The sequence below is a fragment of the Phacochoerus africanus genome, chromosome 5 (assembly GCF_016906955.1).
Source record: "Phacochoerus africanus isolate WHEZ1 chromosome 5, ROS_Pafr_v1, whole genome shotgun sequence".
In the NCBI taxonomy this organism is placed as follows: domain Eukaryota; kingdom Metazoa; phylum Chordata; class Mammalia; order Artiodactyla; family Suidae; genus Phacochoerus; species Phacochoerus africanus.
In genome coordinates this window covers 36,083,718-36,100,070 of record NC_062548.1, presented here as the reverse complement: position 1 = coordinate 36,100,070, position 16,353 = coordinate 36,083,718, and the positions used below count along the sequence as shown (strand labels likewise).

Below are 16,353 nucleotides of genomic sequence, written 5' to 3'. Positions count from 1 at the left end.
ACCCTATGGCTTGAAAAGCCTAACATATTTACCATTTTGTTTTTTATAGAAAATGTGTGCTGCCCCCTGCTCTAGAGTGAACTCTTTGTCCGAATATGAAAATTCTGTTGACCTCGTCTTCGTCCTTCGGCATATACAAGGCCACTTGGATGGCCCGAGCCCATCTGCCTCCAAGCAGAGCCTCCTCTTTCCATTGCGTGGTGGCGGACAGTCTGTCCTTTTGTCCTCACCCAGCTGTGCCACTTTACCCCACCATGTACTGGGAACCAGCGCCCTGACTTTGGGGACGAATGACTGTCCGTTTTTGCCGTTGCTGTGCTACTGCAGACAAAGCCAGCCCTTCACGCTGGGTATTGCGTGCATGAGGCGGCTGCTGTGTCCTGGCCCCGCCTGGTCCTCTCCATTTAAAGGAACCACAGAACCGAACCCTGGAGTCTTGTTTCAGCTGTTGTTGAGCGCCTTCTGTGAGGAAAGGCGTGTTAAAGCTCGTTCCATTCCTGAGAAGGCTCACTGCCCAGGGAGGGCTCAAGGTGCAGGCTCAGGGTCCCCCATGATCCTTTCTGCAATCGGGACTGTACCAGGGGTGCCGTGTGGCTGGAGGGCAAGGGAGCACAGTTCAGAGAGCGGTTTATTGGGTCCAGGCAGGATGGTTTTCAGAGAAGGGGATACTTGAGTCAGCCATCAGTGCCCGGTTTTCCTTTGGTGGCCTTTTGAAAGGGAGCCCTTTTTCTGCCTTCAAGTTGATCTGTCCAAGAGGTTATCTGGTCTTGTGGAGGTTGGAAGCCTGGGCTCTGGGGTAAAATGTTAGGTCTGTCTGCACTGGGCTGTTCCTTGGGCACGTGATCGTCTCCTGGCCTCAGTTCCTTTGTCTGTTATTGGCACTGCCAGCACCCACCCTACATGTGGAGGTAGAGGCCTAATGTGTATCTCCGGATGGAAAACTGGGAGCACATCTGGCCTCCAGGCACGTTATGTTTGGTTCATGCAGAGTTGGCTGAAACCCTGCTCTAAAAAGAGTATAACTCGGTGCCAACTAATGGATAGAAAAATGTGAATTTCTAGCTTCCCTTGAAAAACCAGGAGATGGGGCAATGCTGTGCTGGCATTTCCGTGCTGTCAGCCGGGGCTCAGTAGCAGCCACGTCTCTCTAGGGGCATCTGCCTTGGTTCCCACCGCCTCTGCTCCACCCTCTTTCTGCTTTCCTGCCCACTCCACGCCTTTCCACCCTCTGCTTGACCCTGGAAGCATCGGAGGGGTCTCATCTTGACCTTGAACATGACTCAGGCTGATGTGGGGCTGTGCTTTCTGCCCCCTCCTCCTTCTTATCTGCTTTCTTCCTGTTTCGTTATTGGAATGGTTGTGGATTTGGGGGTTAGGGTGGAAAGTCAACTACAAAAGCAGCAGCACCCAACTCCCCACTGGGCTGAGAGCACCAGGCATCCCAGATGCCTGCAGATGTGACTGAGTATGAATCTTCCCAGGGACCACAGGCTGATGAAGGGCTCGTCCCTTGTGAGGCTCTGCTGTGGAGCTGGCTCTAGAGTGAGGGTAGATGGGAACATGATTAAGATACGGGCCTGGTCTACAACCTGCTGGGGATCCCTAACATGTCACCATCTACTGCTTCCTGGGTGGCGATAAAATCTGGAAACAAAGACACTATAATTTTAACTTTTAAAATGCCAACGACCCTCTGGTTAATTCCGCGAGGGCAGTGGTCTGCAAACCATGGCCATGGCCTAGGTCCAGCCCAGGGTCTGTTTGTGTAAACAGCTGGCTTCATTCATTAGTGTTTTGTCTGGGCTCCTTTTGAGCCATAAGCAGAGTTAAGTAGTTATGACCAAAACCTAAAATATTTACTCTGGCTCTTTACAGAAAAAGTCTGCTGATTTCTGTTCCAGGGGATGTTGAAGGTGCAGGTTTTTTTCGGTGAAAACCAGAGAGACAAATCATTGGCGCCAACACCCCACATGCTTACAGGGCTCTGTAGAAATGCCACGTTAATTGCAGGTTTGCAGGGTACATTGAACGAATCACATAATATCATTGACTCTATCATGTGTTTGATATGTCAGTAAGTCATCTGTTACATGGTCATCTGCGCTTCCAGATGTTATGGCCCCTGTGTAGATAGATAATTCAGTGTAGGAAGAGAGGGGAGCAAAATAGTCCTTTGGCCAGAGCTGGGGACAGTCGTCTGGAAGGGGTGACCTTCACAGGGGGCCTGGCTGCACTTGTGCAGGAAGGGCAGTGCTGGGCAGGGCAGCAGAGAAATTGGGTCCCCTGTGGATCAAGACCGGGTTTTTATGAAACCGGGGGGAGATATTCCGGCATCCTCATGTGCTGTAGGGGTTGCGTAGATGGGAAGAAAAATTGACTCTGTGGGAAAAAGTCTGCAAGGGAATATGTCCCTGAGCAGGTGAGAGGAGATGGGGTTCAGAGCACAAGGCGAAGTTTAAGTTCTTTATAGCCTCTTGGAGCCTCAGTTTCATCATCTGTGAAATGGGATAATCGAACTTGCGCTAGGACAGACTTGCCCATTTGTGGCACTATTGACATTTGGGCTGGATCATTCCTTGTCGGTGGGGGGCCTGCCCTGTACGCTCTAGGACATGTAGCAGCATCCCTGGCCCCTACTCACCAGATGCCAGTAGCAGCTGCCTAGTTGTGCTAAAAATCAGCTGTGCCCAATGTCCTCTGGGGGAGGGGGCAGAGTCCTGGTTGAGAATCGCTTATCTACACCACTCCACTGTAGGGCCCCTTATAAGTGAACCTCCTTGAACTCCCGGTGTTTGAGTATCTGCTGTTTCCTGTTAAGAGGCTGACTGATGCAGAAGTTAAGGACTTACTGGCATCAGAAAGACTCTGTGCTCGGCATATTCAGAAACCTGGAGAAGTGAGCTTGGCTTTTCCACCGCGTGATTCAGCGTGGGGGCTGGATGCTATCTGGAGGCCTGTCCCACCCCAGGGGACTTCTAGGAATGTGACCTGGGCCACTTTTTACCTGTTACAGTCTTTGCTAAATTTTTTTTTTTAATCGAGTGAAATCCATATAATGTGAAACATGTATACTTTTTTTTTTCTTTGTCTTTTTGCCATTTCTTGGGCCACTTCCTGCGGCATATGGAGGTTCCCAGGCTAGGGGTCTAATTGGAGCTGTAGCCACCGGCCTAGGCCAGAGCCACAGCAACGTGGGATCCTTAACCCACTGAGCAAGGCCAGGGATCAAACCCGCAACCTCGTAGTTCCTAGTCGGATTCGTTAACCACTGTGCCGCAACGGGAACTCCGAAACATGTATACTTTTAATACAATTAAAACAATTTTTAATTGTTAAATTAGAAATTTGACAGTTGTCAAAGCAACTGTTTTAAAGTGACACTTCAGGAGTTCCTGTTGTGGTCAGCCGAGTTCATCTCAGAGGCCTGGATGGATTGCCTCGCCTGTGCTCTGGAGGGCAGGTAGCCGGGTGAAAGTACTTCTTAGAGCCATTGGTCTTTGGCCTCTGGGGTATAGGATTGCCCACAACCACAGCAGTAATGGTTAACAGGTGCGCAGTGCTTGGTGTGTACCGGGCACTGTTCTAGATGCATGATATGCATTCACTCATTTAATAGCTGTAGGAGGTGCAGAGAGGTTAAGTAACTTGGCCATGGTCACACAGCTGGTGATGTCGAACTGGAACCCGGCCTGTCCTGCTCTTAACTCCTGCTCCGTCTCCCCAGAAGGTCACTGAAGCCTGGAGATTTGTAGTAAAAATTAGTGTAGGATCTTAAGGATTCTTTTTTTTTTTATTGCTCAATGAATTTATTACATTTATAGTTGTACAATGATCATCACAATCCAATTTTATAGGATTTCCATCCCACAACCCCAGCACATCCCCCCACCCCCTGAACTGTCCCCTTTGGAAACCATAAGTTTTTCAAAGTCTGCGAGTCAGTATCTGTTCTGCAAAGAAGTTCCTTCTGTCCTTTTTTCAGATTCCACATGTCAGTGAAAGCATTTGATGGTGGTGTCTCATTGTCTGACTGACTTCACTTAGCATGATAATTTCTAGCTCCATCCATGTTGCTAAAAATGCCAGTATTTCGTTCCTTTTAAGGGCTGAGTCATATTCCATTGTGTGTATGTACCACATCTTCTTGATCCACTCCTCTGTCGATGGGCATTTAGGTTGTTTCCATGTCTTGGCTATTGTAAATAATGCTGCAATGAACACTGGAGTACATGTGTCTTTTCGAGTTGTGGTTTTCTCCGGATAGATGCCCAGGAGTGGGATTGCTGGGTCAAATGGTAGTTCTATTCTGAGTTTTCTAGGGGATCTCTATACTGCTTTCCACAATGGTTGTACCAATTTACAATCCCACCAACAGTGTCATAGGGTTCCTTTTTCTCCACACCCTCTCCAGCACTTTATCGTTTGTAGACTTTTTGATGCAAAACCTCATCGTGGTTTTGATTTGCATTTCTCTAATAATGAGTGATGTTGAACATCTTTTCAAGTGTGTTTTGGCCATCTGTATGTCTTCTTTGGAGAATTGTGTTTAGATCTTCTGCCCATTTTTTGAAGGGGTTGTTTGTTCTTTCGGTATTGAGCTGCAGAAGGTGTTTATAAATTTTGGAGATTAATCTAAGACAGCAGGTGTGCACCCAAACCTGGTGACTGATTTCTCAGTTCAAGCCCCATGGGGATGTTGGCATTTCTTTCAGGTTTGTGGACCCCTGAGGGTGTTCCCTGGGGCGCTTTTACATCTTCTCTTTTCATTTTCATGGTGATCTAACAAGAAATTAAAAAGAAGCCTGTTCTGTGAATCACTTTGCTATGTACCTGAAGCTAACACAATCTTGTATATCAACCACACTTAATTGAAAAAAAAAAAGAAAAGAAACAGCAGTCTATTTTGGTTCATTTGGTTGATCGTGTTGACTGAGGGTTGCTTTTGGAAAAGGAAGGAAGCAGAAAGGCTGGGGTTTCACAGAGAAATCATTCCTGAACAAGTGGTGGGTCTGTCACTGCGGGTTGCCAAGGGTTGAGAGGGAGCAGGATTTAGCGGATGGCCGAGCCAGTGGACTTGAAATTGAATCCCTCCTTGAGCACTTTCCCTGGGACTGGCCTTGGGTGAAGGTCTAGTCCTCTGCTGGATGGAGCCATCTTCCCTTCTTTGTCAAGGATTAGATGCCAGTCCCTTAATGGCTTAGTCCACAGTTGAGGCCCCGTAGGTGGACGCTGGCTCCCTGCCCTGCTTAGGTGGTTGCAGCGGTTGAGACCGGAGGATTCTTCTTGGTCCTGGGAGGATCCTGGGAGAAGTAAGAAGGAGACCAGCAGCACTGATTGCTCTCCTGTCAACACAGATTCCATGTTTGCAGTCTGCAGGGCCAGGAGGTGTGATCTCATGCAGAAATCAGTGCCCTAAGAAGGGAAGTGACTGTCCCTGTCACATGGCCAGCAAGTAGCCCAGCCAGGATGAGGACTCACGATGCCCTGTGACTTCCCACTAGCGTCCTCCCACCGTTCCTCATGGCCAAGGGCCTCCTGGGCACCTCCTGCGGTCAGTAAATGCCCCAAGGCCACCTGTACTCCCTCCGCCCCTGCGACTGCCTTCTCTTAATCCCTGTTGAGGGCTGGGATGGCCACAGGTGCCCCTTCTGGGATCAGGCCTGTCTCCCTCAGGTAGTCGCAGTCAGGGAGAGTGCTTGGTGGGCGGAGACGTGCACGGGCTTCCAGCGTCTTCTCTCCAGGGAGCAGACTTGCTTCCCCCCCTGGGAGAGGCTCTGCCAGGTGAGATGGAGGGGGCTGCAGATGACTCTAGAAAGGAGCTAGGGTCACTGTGCATGTCATTACGGGTAGGTGCCTAATCCTGGGTCAGGAAGCAGCAGCATCCACATCACCTGGCAGCTGGGGAGAAGCGCAGAAGCCCAGGCCCTGCCCAGCCCTTCTGCATTAGACCTGCCTTTTAGCAAGATGCCAGGAGAAGCGCATGCATGGGAAGGCTTGAGAATTACTGTGCCAACAGTGAACGGTGGCGAGATGATGCAGAGTTTTATTTTCTTTATACATTTTCCCTTGATTTATTATTACTGTATTTTTTTTCACATGGATTACTATTTATTTTGTCTCTTTTTTTTGTGGGGGGCCATGCCAGAGGCATAAGAAAGTTTCTAGGCTAGGGGTTGAATTGGAGCTGCAGCTGCTAGCCTATGCCACAGTCACAGCCACGCAGGATCCAAGCCACATCTGCGACCTATACCTCAGCTCACGGCAGTGCCAAATTGTCAACCCAATGAGCAGGACGGTGATCAAACCTGCGTCCTCGTGGATACTAGTCGGGTTTGTTACTGAGTCACAAATGGAACTCCTCATGTTAACCGTTTGTAAGCGTACAGTTTTGTGGTATCAAATACCTTCCCATTGCCTTGCCGCCATCACCACCATCCATCCCCATACTCTTTTTTTTGTTGTTGTTGTTGTTGTTGTTGTTGTTGTTGTTGTTGCTATTTCTTGGGCCGCTCCTGCAGCATATGGAGGTTCCCAGGCTAGGGGTCGAATCGGAGCTGCAGCCACCGGCCTACGCCAGAGCCACAGCAACGCAGGATCCGAGCCGCGTCTGCAACCTACACCACAGCTCACGGCAACGCCAGATTGTTAACCCACTGAGCAAGGGCAGGGACGGAACCCGCAATCTCATGGTTCCTAGTCGGATTCGTTAACCACTGCGCCACGACGGGAACTCCCCATACTCTTCATTTTGTGGCACTGCAGCTGTTTAGCTGTCAAGCCATAACCCCTCGTCTCTCCCCGCCTTTCCCCCGACACCCTGATTTATACTTGCTCTGCTTTCCATTACTCTAAGTACCTCCTGTAAGTGGAATCATACAGATTTATCTCTTCATGTCTAGTTTATTTCACTCGGCATAATTCCTCACGGCTCATCCATGTTGTGGCTGAGCTTGCTTCCTTTTTTGTGTGTGGGTGTGTGTCTTTTTGCCTTTTCTAGGGCCTCACCTGCAGCATATGGAGGTTCCCAGGCTAGGGGTCTCATCGGAGCTGTCGCTGCCAGCCGACACCACAGCCACAGCAACATGGGATCTGAGTTGCGTCTGCGACCTACACCACAGCTCACGGCAACGCTGGATCCTTAACCCACTGAGCGAGGCCAGGGATCGAACCTGCAATCTGGTGGTTCCTAGTCGGATTCGTTAACCCCTGAGCCACGACGGGAACTCCAAGGTTGCTTCCTTTTTAAGGCTGAGTAATATCCGTTGTAGGTTTATGCCACCTTTTGCTTCTCCGAATTTCCCGTCCATGGACGCTTAGGTTGCTTTCCCATCTTGGCTCCTGTGGATAGTGCAGCTGTGAACATAGCATGCGCATATCTCTTCAAGACCCTGCTTTCAGTTCTTTTGTGTACATACCCAGAAGTGTTGGGTTATATGGTAGTCCTATCCTATGAATTCCTTTTTTTTTGGTTTCATCGAGATACAGTTGACTGACAATGTGGTGATCATTTCTGCTGTTGAACAAAGTGATTCAGTGATGCATGTGCACACAGCCGGTCTTTCAGATTCTTTCCCTCGATAGCGTATCACACAATGTTAGGTAGTGTTCCCTGTGCTGTATGTAGAGGTCCCTAGAACTCCTGGCAAGAGCGCGCGTCAGAGGGAAAACCTTGTCAGGTTTCCAGCTGGCATTGCCTGAGAGCAGGTAGACTTGCTGGGTGCAGTACTTGGAAAAAGGAAGCAAGCAAGCTCGACTTCTCTGCTCAGACGTTAGAGAAGAGCAGAAACTAGGCCTCTGCTCAGCATGGAGCAGGATGTATTGATAGACACAGCGGTCAAGAGCACTGTGTGAGGGCCTTGGATGCGTGGGGCCTCTGATCATTCCGAACGATGCTTCAAGGTGGCCTGTTGTCTGGTGGGAACGATGCGTGGACTGTTCTTTCCCAAGACCTCTTCCAGAACAAATAACAGTGGCGGCTTTTGGGCAGTCAGTTGTATTCCTCTGTTGTACTCCTGTGTGTCCTTGGAGAGTGACGGAGCTTGTCTCCAGGCCCAGGGTGAGGGAGGAAGCGGGGGGTTCGTCCTGAGAGAGCCCTTGAGGGGCATGGTCCCCAGTTAGGGCCACAGTTGAACAATGAGTGTTCAAATTCGAACAAAGCCTAGGAACTGACATGGCTCAGTGGCAATGACCCCAGCTTCTGTCCATGAGGATGTGGGTTCAATCCCTGGCCTCACTCAGTGGGTTAAGGATCCAGCGTGGCTGTGGCGTAGGCCAGCAGCTACAGCTCTGATTTGACCCCTAGCCTGGGAACGTCCATATGCCATGAGTGCGGCCCTAATAAGACAAACACATAAACAAACAAAAAACAAAAAAAACCCCCCAAGCCTAAATGGTTATCATGGTCCAGGAGGCTTTGTGACTGGCCCCTGCTTGCCTCTCTGATCTCTGCTTCCCCTTTTCTGCTTTTTGCCCATGTCACAAGAGACTTCCTTCTGGTCCTAGAAGAGCAGAAGCCAAGCTGTCCTGGCCTCTGCACCCTGGCTGTTTGCTCTGCCCAGACCCCTGGTGTCTCGTGCTCCTCGTGCAAAGGGCTCAGCTCAGCTGTCCCGCGTGCGGAGAGGCGTCCATGGCCGCCCCGGCCGCCGTCGCCCTCTTGCTGCCTCTGTGTCTCATCATCATCCCGTAAAACCATATCAGGCTTTTCCCCCTGGTATGGCTCTCTAACCGCATCTCCTTTATTGGTTAACTTGGGAGCTCTTCATTTCTTCCTAGTGGAATTTTCCCTCTTTCCTACCATTTAACACCTGTGTCCCCAGCACTTAGAACTTCAATAACCACCTGGTCAGTGCACACAGTTGCTTGTCATCTCTGGGCTTCAATCTCCCGTCTGCGGGTGTGGATCCTCATACCTGGCTGGTAGGGTGGTCATGCAAATTACAGGGCGCAGGGCATTCAGAGAATGCAGCTTTGTGCCTGGCAGGCGGGAGGTGGGCCCCACGGGTGTGGCTGTTATTAGCTGGGTGGCCCTGGCCTGACTTGACTTGGATGAACTGATTGATCTTTGCCAGTACTCCCTGGTGAAGCCCATGCTCAGGTGCCCAGGAAAAGCAGCTTGGTGGCAGCTCAAGTCCTGTGGTATGGAGCAGCTGCTCTGGTAGCTCTAAACCTGAGCCTCCTTTGAAACTCCTGTATTCTGGGTCTGGTACAACATAGGGTGTAGGTGTGTCTGTTGACGGGGGTCGCATCAGATACAGCTCTGACAGTGGTCTGCCTGGTGCTTTAGAGTGTCCTTGCCCCACGTGCTCTTAATGGACGTTTGGCCATTGCCTTGTGCATTAGCTGGGAATGCTTTTGGCTGTAAGTAATGGCTGAATGTACCGTGTGCTTTGAGCATGTGGGATTACTTCTTGTGCGAGAGCTAGGAGGTCACTAGTATTGGTTGAGCAGCAAAAGGACCGAGGGCTGGTGTCTTTGTGATCCTCTCGGTCTTCCCTACAGGCTTGTTGCTTCACTGTGGCAGGGTTTGCTCTGGCTCCACCTGATCTGCTTATGGTTAAGGCACAAAGGATGGAAGAAAGGTTGAAGCCATTAGCATCTGTTCTTTCGTAAGGATGGGTACTTTCTCCAGAACCCTCCCAGTGCTCCTCTGCTTACATCTCATGAGCTAGAACTTCTCAAGGTCCACCTTACAAGAGAGGCTGTGAAAAGGAGTAATCAGTTTTTTTCATGGGAAAATGATGTGGGACATGATGGGGAGGTCAGCCAACGGGCAGTGCCTGTTGTGCTAGGGAACTTAGAGTTTCCCTTAGACTGTTGATGCTCAGCGGGGGACATTTGGTGTTACCCAGAGACATTTGCGTTGCCACAACCAGGGTGTGGTGTGTGTGCTCACGGTGCCTAGTGGGCAGAGGCCAGGGATGCTGCTAGACATCTTCACAGTTCCCAGGGCAGCCGCAGAAGTATCTGGTCCATTGTCAGTGACACCAGGGTCGAGAAACCCTGAGTCAAACCGTTCCAGCAGCATGATCCCGATTTGGGAAATACTGGTTCAGCTGCATTCCTGTGACAGGTCAGTGGACCGAGTTCATTGTAATGATGTAGATTAGTGATACCTGGTCTTTATCGTTGACTGTATCAGAGAGAAGGCTGATGCTGGTTGGGGCCGGCCACACCCTGGATGTCAGAGTCTCACTAGGAGGCGAATGTCCAACAGAACTAATTAAGCCTCCTTGTATTTTAGGATCACAGAACAATGACATGAAAAGACAGTTTCTGCTGGAGCGACTGCTGGATGCAGTGAAACAGGTAAGATGAAAGCTCCCGTTTGACTTTGAGGTCAGGTCATAGTGACAGGTAGCTAATGTAGAAGTCACTTCTGCCCTTCTGTCTACACAGACACTCCCACGTTGTAAGCGAGCCCCTCCAGGCTAATGGTTCTCCCTGGATCTGATAGCGATCAGAGGTAGGGACAAAGGAGCTCCCATGTCCTGACTTCATAAAGCCCTCTGGAGAACCTGTTGCCATCCTACAGTGCTGTCCCTTTGAGAAGGGCATTGATGTGGGTTTCAAAGCCTCATTTCCAGGCAGTTGTGTTTTAGGGCAACTTTTTTTTTTTTTGTCTTTTCTAGGGCCTCTCCCTTGGCATATGGAGGATCCCAGGCTAGAGGTCTAATCGGAGCTGTAGCCACCAGCCTACACCAGAGCCACAGCAATGCAGGATCTGAGCCACATCTGAGGCCTACACCGCAGCTCACGGCAACGCTGGATCCTTAACTCAGTGAACAAGGCCAGGGATCAAACCCACAACCTCATGGTTCCTAGTTAGATTCGTTAACCACTGCGCCACGATAGGAACGCCTTTTTTTTGTTTGTTTGTTTTAAGAGCCGTACCTGTGGCATATGAAAGTTCTCAGGCTAGTGGTCGAATACAGACCTGTCGTTGCTGGCCTATTCCACAGCCACAGCAACGCCAGATCTGAGCCACATCTGTGACCTACACCATAGCTTGGCAGCAACACCAGATCCTTAACCCACTGGGTGGGGCCGGGGATTGAACCCGAGTCCTCATGGATGCTAGTTGGGTTCATTACCACTGAGCCACACTGGGAACTCCCAGGGCAACTCCTAAGGGTGCCTCGGTAGTGGTTAGAGTTAGGAACTCATGAGCAAGAGAACAAAAATGAGGCCAGAGTTGACATCACATTGTAAATCAACTATACCTTAATTAAAAAAAAAAACAAAAACTGGGAGTTTCTGTCGTGGTGCAGCGGAAATGAATCTGACTAGGAACCATGAGGTTGCAGGTTTGATCCCCGGCTTTGCTCAGTGGGTTAAAGATCCGGCATTGCCGTGAACTGTGGTGTAGGTTGCAGACGTGGCTCGGATCTGGCATTGCTGTGGCTGTGGTGTAGGCCAGCAACTATAGCTCCGATGAGACCCCTAGCCTGGGAACCGCCATATGCCGCGGGTGCGGCCCTCAAGAGACAAAAGCCAAAAAAAAAAAAAGCAAAAAGCAATGAGGCCAGGCTCCAGATCGTCTGCCTCCTCCAGATGGACTCTGCTCTGGTTGGTTGATGCTATTTTTGATGCCTAGCTTTTTTGGCTGGGCGTGAATCAAGCTTTGACACGAGGCTGGCCTCAGTTTGCCTGCTTGCAGCTACCAGACAGGCACTGCTTCTTGCACATTCATCTTGGGCCTGGTTCTCCGCTAAGTGCTTTACGTCTAATCCTTCCCACCACCCTGTGAGATCGTGCTGGCATTTATATCCATTTTACAGATCAAGAAACTGAAGCTCAGCAGAGTCTGGTAACTTGCTGCAGGTGTCATAGTTAAGAAGCAGCAGAGTCAGGATCCAGCCCTTGGGAGTTGTAGGTAGCTCAGATTTTGGAAGGGAGAATGGTAATTATTTGTGTGTAATCATGATAGAGGGAGACAAGTATGTACGTGAAGGGCCAAGTGAGCTCAGAGAGTTGAGCAGCTGCCCCCCGGGGGTCCAGGTACGGTGGCAAGGACACAGGCTCAGGTGTAGCAGGGCTCGAATGCCGCCTTGTCCCTTCACAGCTGTGTGTGCTGGGGCACCTCTTCCAGCCTCTCTGAGCGTCCCTCTTCTCTGTAACCGGGTCACTGACCTCCATAGGGTTGTTGAGGGAACTGCACTTGTTAAAGTGAGGAAAGGGCCACAGCCAGTGCCTCGTGCACCGTAAATGCGGAGCCCGCACGATCAGTGTCTTTTTTCTTTGCGCTAGAAGTGGAAAATAAAATAAGAAGGTGAAGAGGCAGGTAGAACCATTTCACAGGTAGCAGGTAAACAGAGCTAAATTGGAACTTCTGCCCTGAGCTGCTATTATTAGCATTATTATTATTATTTGGGGGATGAAATTGTTATATATATATGCTTTTTAAAAACCAACTTTATTAAAGAATCATTTGCATGTAGTAAGATACACCAAGTTTTCTTTTCTTTTCTTTTCTTTTTGTTAGGGCTGCATCCGTGGCATATGGAAGTTCCCAGGCTAGGGGTCAAATCAGAGCAGAAGTGTCAGCCTACGCCAAAGCCATAGCAACTCCAGATCCGAGCCGCCTCTGCAACCTACACTGCAGCTCATGGCAATGCTGGATCCTTAACCCACTGAGTGAGGCCAGGGATTGGACACATGTCCTCGTGGATACTAGTTGGGTTTGTTACCATTGAGCCACAATGGGAACTCCAACACCTATTTTATTTTTTTTTGGCTGTGCCCATAGCATGTGGAAGTTCCCTCTCTAGGGATTGAATCTGAATCAGAGCAGCGACCTGAGCCACTGCAGTGACAACGCCAGAAATCCTTAACCTGCTGTAGCACAAGGAACTGTGGATACACCAGTTTTAAGTGTGCATTTCTGAGTTTTGACAAAAGTATTATTTAAATATATATATGATTTATCTTTAATTTTTTTAATTTTTAATTTTTTTTCCCCATCTGTAGCATATGGAAGTTCCTGGGCCAGGGATTGAATCCAAGCCATAGCTGCAACCTATGCCACAGTTGCAGCAATGCTAGATGCTTAACCCAGTATATTGGGCTGGAGATCAAACCCACTCCTCAGCAGCTACCTGAGCTGCTCCAGAAAGAATGCCAGATCCTTAACCCACTGCACCGTAGTGAGAAATTTTTTTTGAATTTAATTTCAATTAAATTAATTAATTTGTTTTTGTCTTTTGTCATTTTAGGGCTGCACCCGAGGCATATGAAAGTTCCCAGGCTAGAGGTATAGTCGGAGCTGTAGCTGCCAGCCTACGACACAGCCACAGCAATGCCAGATCTGGGTTGCGTCTGCCACCTACACCACAGCTCATGGTAACACCAGATCCTTAACCCACTGAGCGAGGCCAGGAATCGAACCCGCAATCTCATGTCTCCTAGTCAGATTCGTTTCCGCTTCGTCACGTTGGGAACTCTTAATTTTTATTTTGTAGTCGATTGACAATGTTGTGGGAGTTTTAGGTGTACAGCAAAGTGATTCAGTTATACATGTACATATATCCATTCTTTTAGAGATTGTTTTCCCATATAGGTTATCACAGAGTATTGAGTAGCGTTTCCTATATTATACAAAAGGTCCTTGTTGATTATCAAGTTTTATATATAGTAGTGTGTATTTGTTAATCCCAAACTCTGAATTTATCCTTATGCATATATTTTGGATAATAAATTCATGAATCTTGCAAACCTGTTACCCAGAGTGGAGATTCTATACCTTTAAAAGAGATAGTGGATATGGTGATAGTTGCACAGTATTGTGAATTGAATTGCTCAACTAAAAATTGTTAAATAGGAGTTCCCGTTGTGGCGCAGTGGTTAACGAATCCGACTAGGAACCATGAGGTTGTGGGTTCGATCCCTGGCCTCGCTCAGTGGGTTAAGGATCCGGCGTTGCCGTGAGCTGTGGTGTAGGTCACAGATGTGGCTCGGATCCCGCGTTGCTGTGGCTCTGGCATAGGCCGGAGGCTACAGCTCTGATTAGACCCCTAGCCTGGGAACCTCCATATGCCGCGGGAGCAGCCCAAGAAATGGCAAAAAGACAAAAATAAAATAAAATAAATAAATAAATAAAAATAAACAAAATAAAATGAAAATAGTTAAATAGTAATTTTTATGTTATCTGTATTTCAGCACAGTTTAAAAAAAAAAACAATAGTTTGCCTTTGCTTCTCCCTCCCTGGGTGAATTGTCATTCCGCACAACCGGATGACTTCTTTGAAGCTTGGTTTATGGGGTTATAACCTTTTTTTCCCTCGGCCATGCCCAAGGCATATGGAAATTGTTGGGGCAGGATCAGATTTGAGCTGCAACTGTGACCTACTCCACAGCTGCAGCAACACTGGATCCTTAACCCACTGGGCTGGGCTGGGAATTGAATCCATGCCACCCCAGAGACAATGCCAGGTCTGTAACCTACTGCACCACAGTGGGTACTCCTGTGCTTTTCTAACTTCATAGCCAGCCATAACAACTCTAGGCGCTTTCAGAAGGGACCCATCATTACAGATTTGTGGACATTTTAATTATTGCCTAAGAACTCTGTGTTATATAGATAGTCCGCTGCTGACAGAAGAAACTTCCTAGATAATCTGCAAAAGGCCTTGTGCTTTTCTTCTCAGTGTTGTTTTTGCACAAGGCTCACTTCCGAACACGTGGGAGATAAGGGCTTCCTTTACGTGGCGGCTGGAAGGCTGGGGTGTCCACCGCCTTATGTCTTGGGTTTGTGTGTCCCATCCCAACAGCTGATCTCAGCAGCTTCTTTTTCTTTGCAGTGCCAGATCCGCTTTGGAGGGAGAAAAGAGATCGCCTCGGATTCTGACAGCAGGTAAATAGGTAGCTTCTGCCCCCTCTTACCATCAAGACCAAAAAGGTGGCCGGAGATTGACCAGCTTCTGTGTTCTGCCGATTCCTTTTGGTTTACCTGTAATCGCTGCTTGTTTCAAGTGTGTCCAGCTTCCATGATTCTCCTTCTAGAAGTCTATCCTGCGGGGATTACTTGACATGCCTTTCCTCATAAAGTTATTTTCATGTGATGTATCATGATGAAAACTCAGACATGCTCAACGATTGGGAAGTGGTTAACACAGTATGAAGCCTCGGTAGGAAGGAACATGATCTAGCTGTTAAATTGGTGTCCGTACAAAATTTGTTTAAAGTAGAAAAATGTGTATATAGTAATTTAAAGATAATATGTTTAATAAAAATACAAAGAGCAGGGTACGCAATGAATACAGATGCAGAGTGGTCCTACCCGTGTGAAACAGCTCTGGCAGGAAACATACCAAAATGTGAATAGAGGCAATGCTGAGGTTAAGACTGTTGGAAATCTTTATACTTTCTGACTTTTTTCCCCATATTATATGCTGTGATTGTGTGTCCCTTCTATAATTAAAAAAAAAAAAGGTCCTAAAAATTACCATTGACCTTCATGATCTGGAAAGGCTGACATAATTGCATGTGCTTATGCCACTGCCTGGTCGGGGCAGCACGTGTTTTGGCAGAGCGGGGAGACGCAGGCGTTTGCTGGAGATGCCCAGTGAAGTCCCTGAGGCCGAAGCGTGCTTGGCAGCCTCAGAGGAACGTTCCCGCAAAGGAAGGGCAGGGAGAGGAACTGACGTGCTCAGCATTCGTCCTGTCCTGGAGACTGTCCCTGTTCCCCATCTTCTGACCCCAGCCCTTCTCGGTTCTGCTGTGGCCCTTCCACTCAGCCGTGAGCTGAGCATGTGGCACTATGTTTTAATCACCACGTCATGGGGACGACTTGAAACCACGTGGATTTAAAATTCTCTCCCTTCCCTGATGCTCTCTCTCTGCCTCTTCTGTTCTTTGTTTTTCTAAACTAATGGCTGTACATTAGCCTTTTGTATTTTGTTTCTTTCTGTCGCCCATACGATAACGCCAGCTCTGTTCGGGCAGGGATGTTTGGCTGTCTTGTTCACCATTGCAGCCCCAGTGCCTAGAAGCATCTAGAAGGTGCTCTGTGAGATTGAGATTTTTTTTTTTTTTTTCTGTGTGGCCTCACCCTCAGCATCTGGAAGGTCCTATGTCAGGGATGGGACCCCTGCCACAGCAGTGACAACACTGATCCCTTAACCCGCTGCACCCCAAGAGGACTCCAAGAGATTCTTTGGTTGAGCACACACGTGGCCTTCTACTTCAGCTGATCAGGTGTTTAAATATCTGTGCCACCACCAGTCTGTGCACTTTGAGGCCGGGCTTCTCTCTTGTTTTCCTTCTCAGGGTTCTGCAGACATTCTCTGCCCATCACATTCTAGGTTCTCTGTATGTTTGTGGCGTTAGGTCATTGAACTGATTTATCGCTTCAGCTCT

At 48.7% G+C, this 16,353-nt stretch overlaps 1 protein-coding gene across 4 annotated transcripts in view; it reads left to right on the top strand.

The window, feature by feature from the left end:
* SNX29 (sorting nexin 29) overlaps positions 1 to 16,353 on the top strand; it is a 551,544-nt gene that overhangs the window by 11,912 nt on the left and 523,279 nt on the right. For all 4 annotated transcript variants that reach the window (XR_007134934.1, XM_047780471.1, XM_047780470.1 and 1 more), the window contains exons 2-3: positions 10,241 to 10,305; positions 14,796 to 14,848. Coding sequence is in view for 3 of the 4 variants with exons in the window: in XM_047780471.1 (XP_047636427.1) it covers positions 10,241 to 10,305; positions 14,796 to 14,848 (118 nt within the window). In the remaining variant the exon portion in view is untranslated. The remainder of the gene's footprint in view (positions 1 to 10,240; positions 10,306 to 14,795; positions 14,849 to 16,353) is intronic.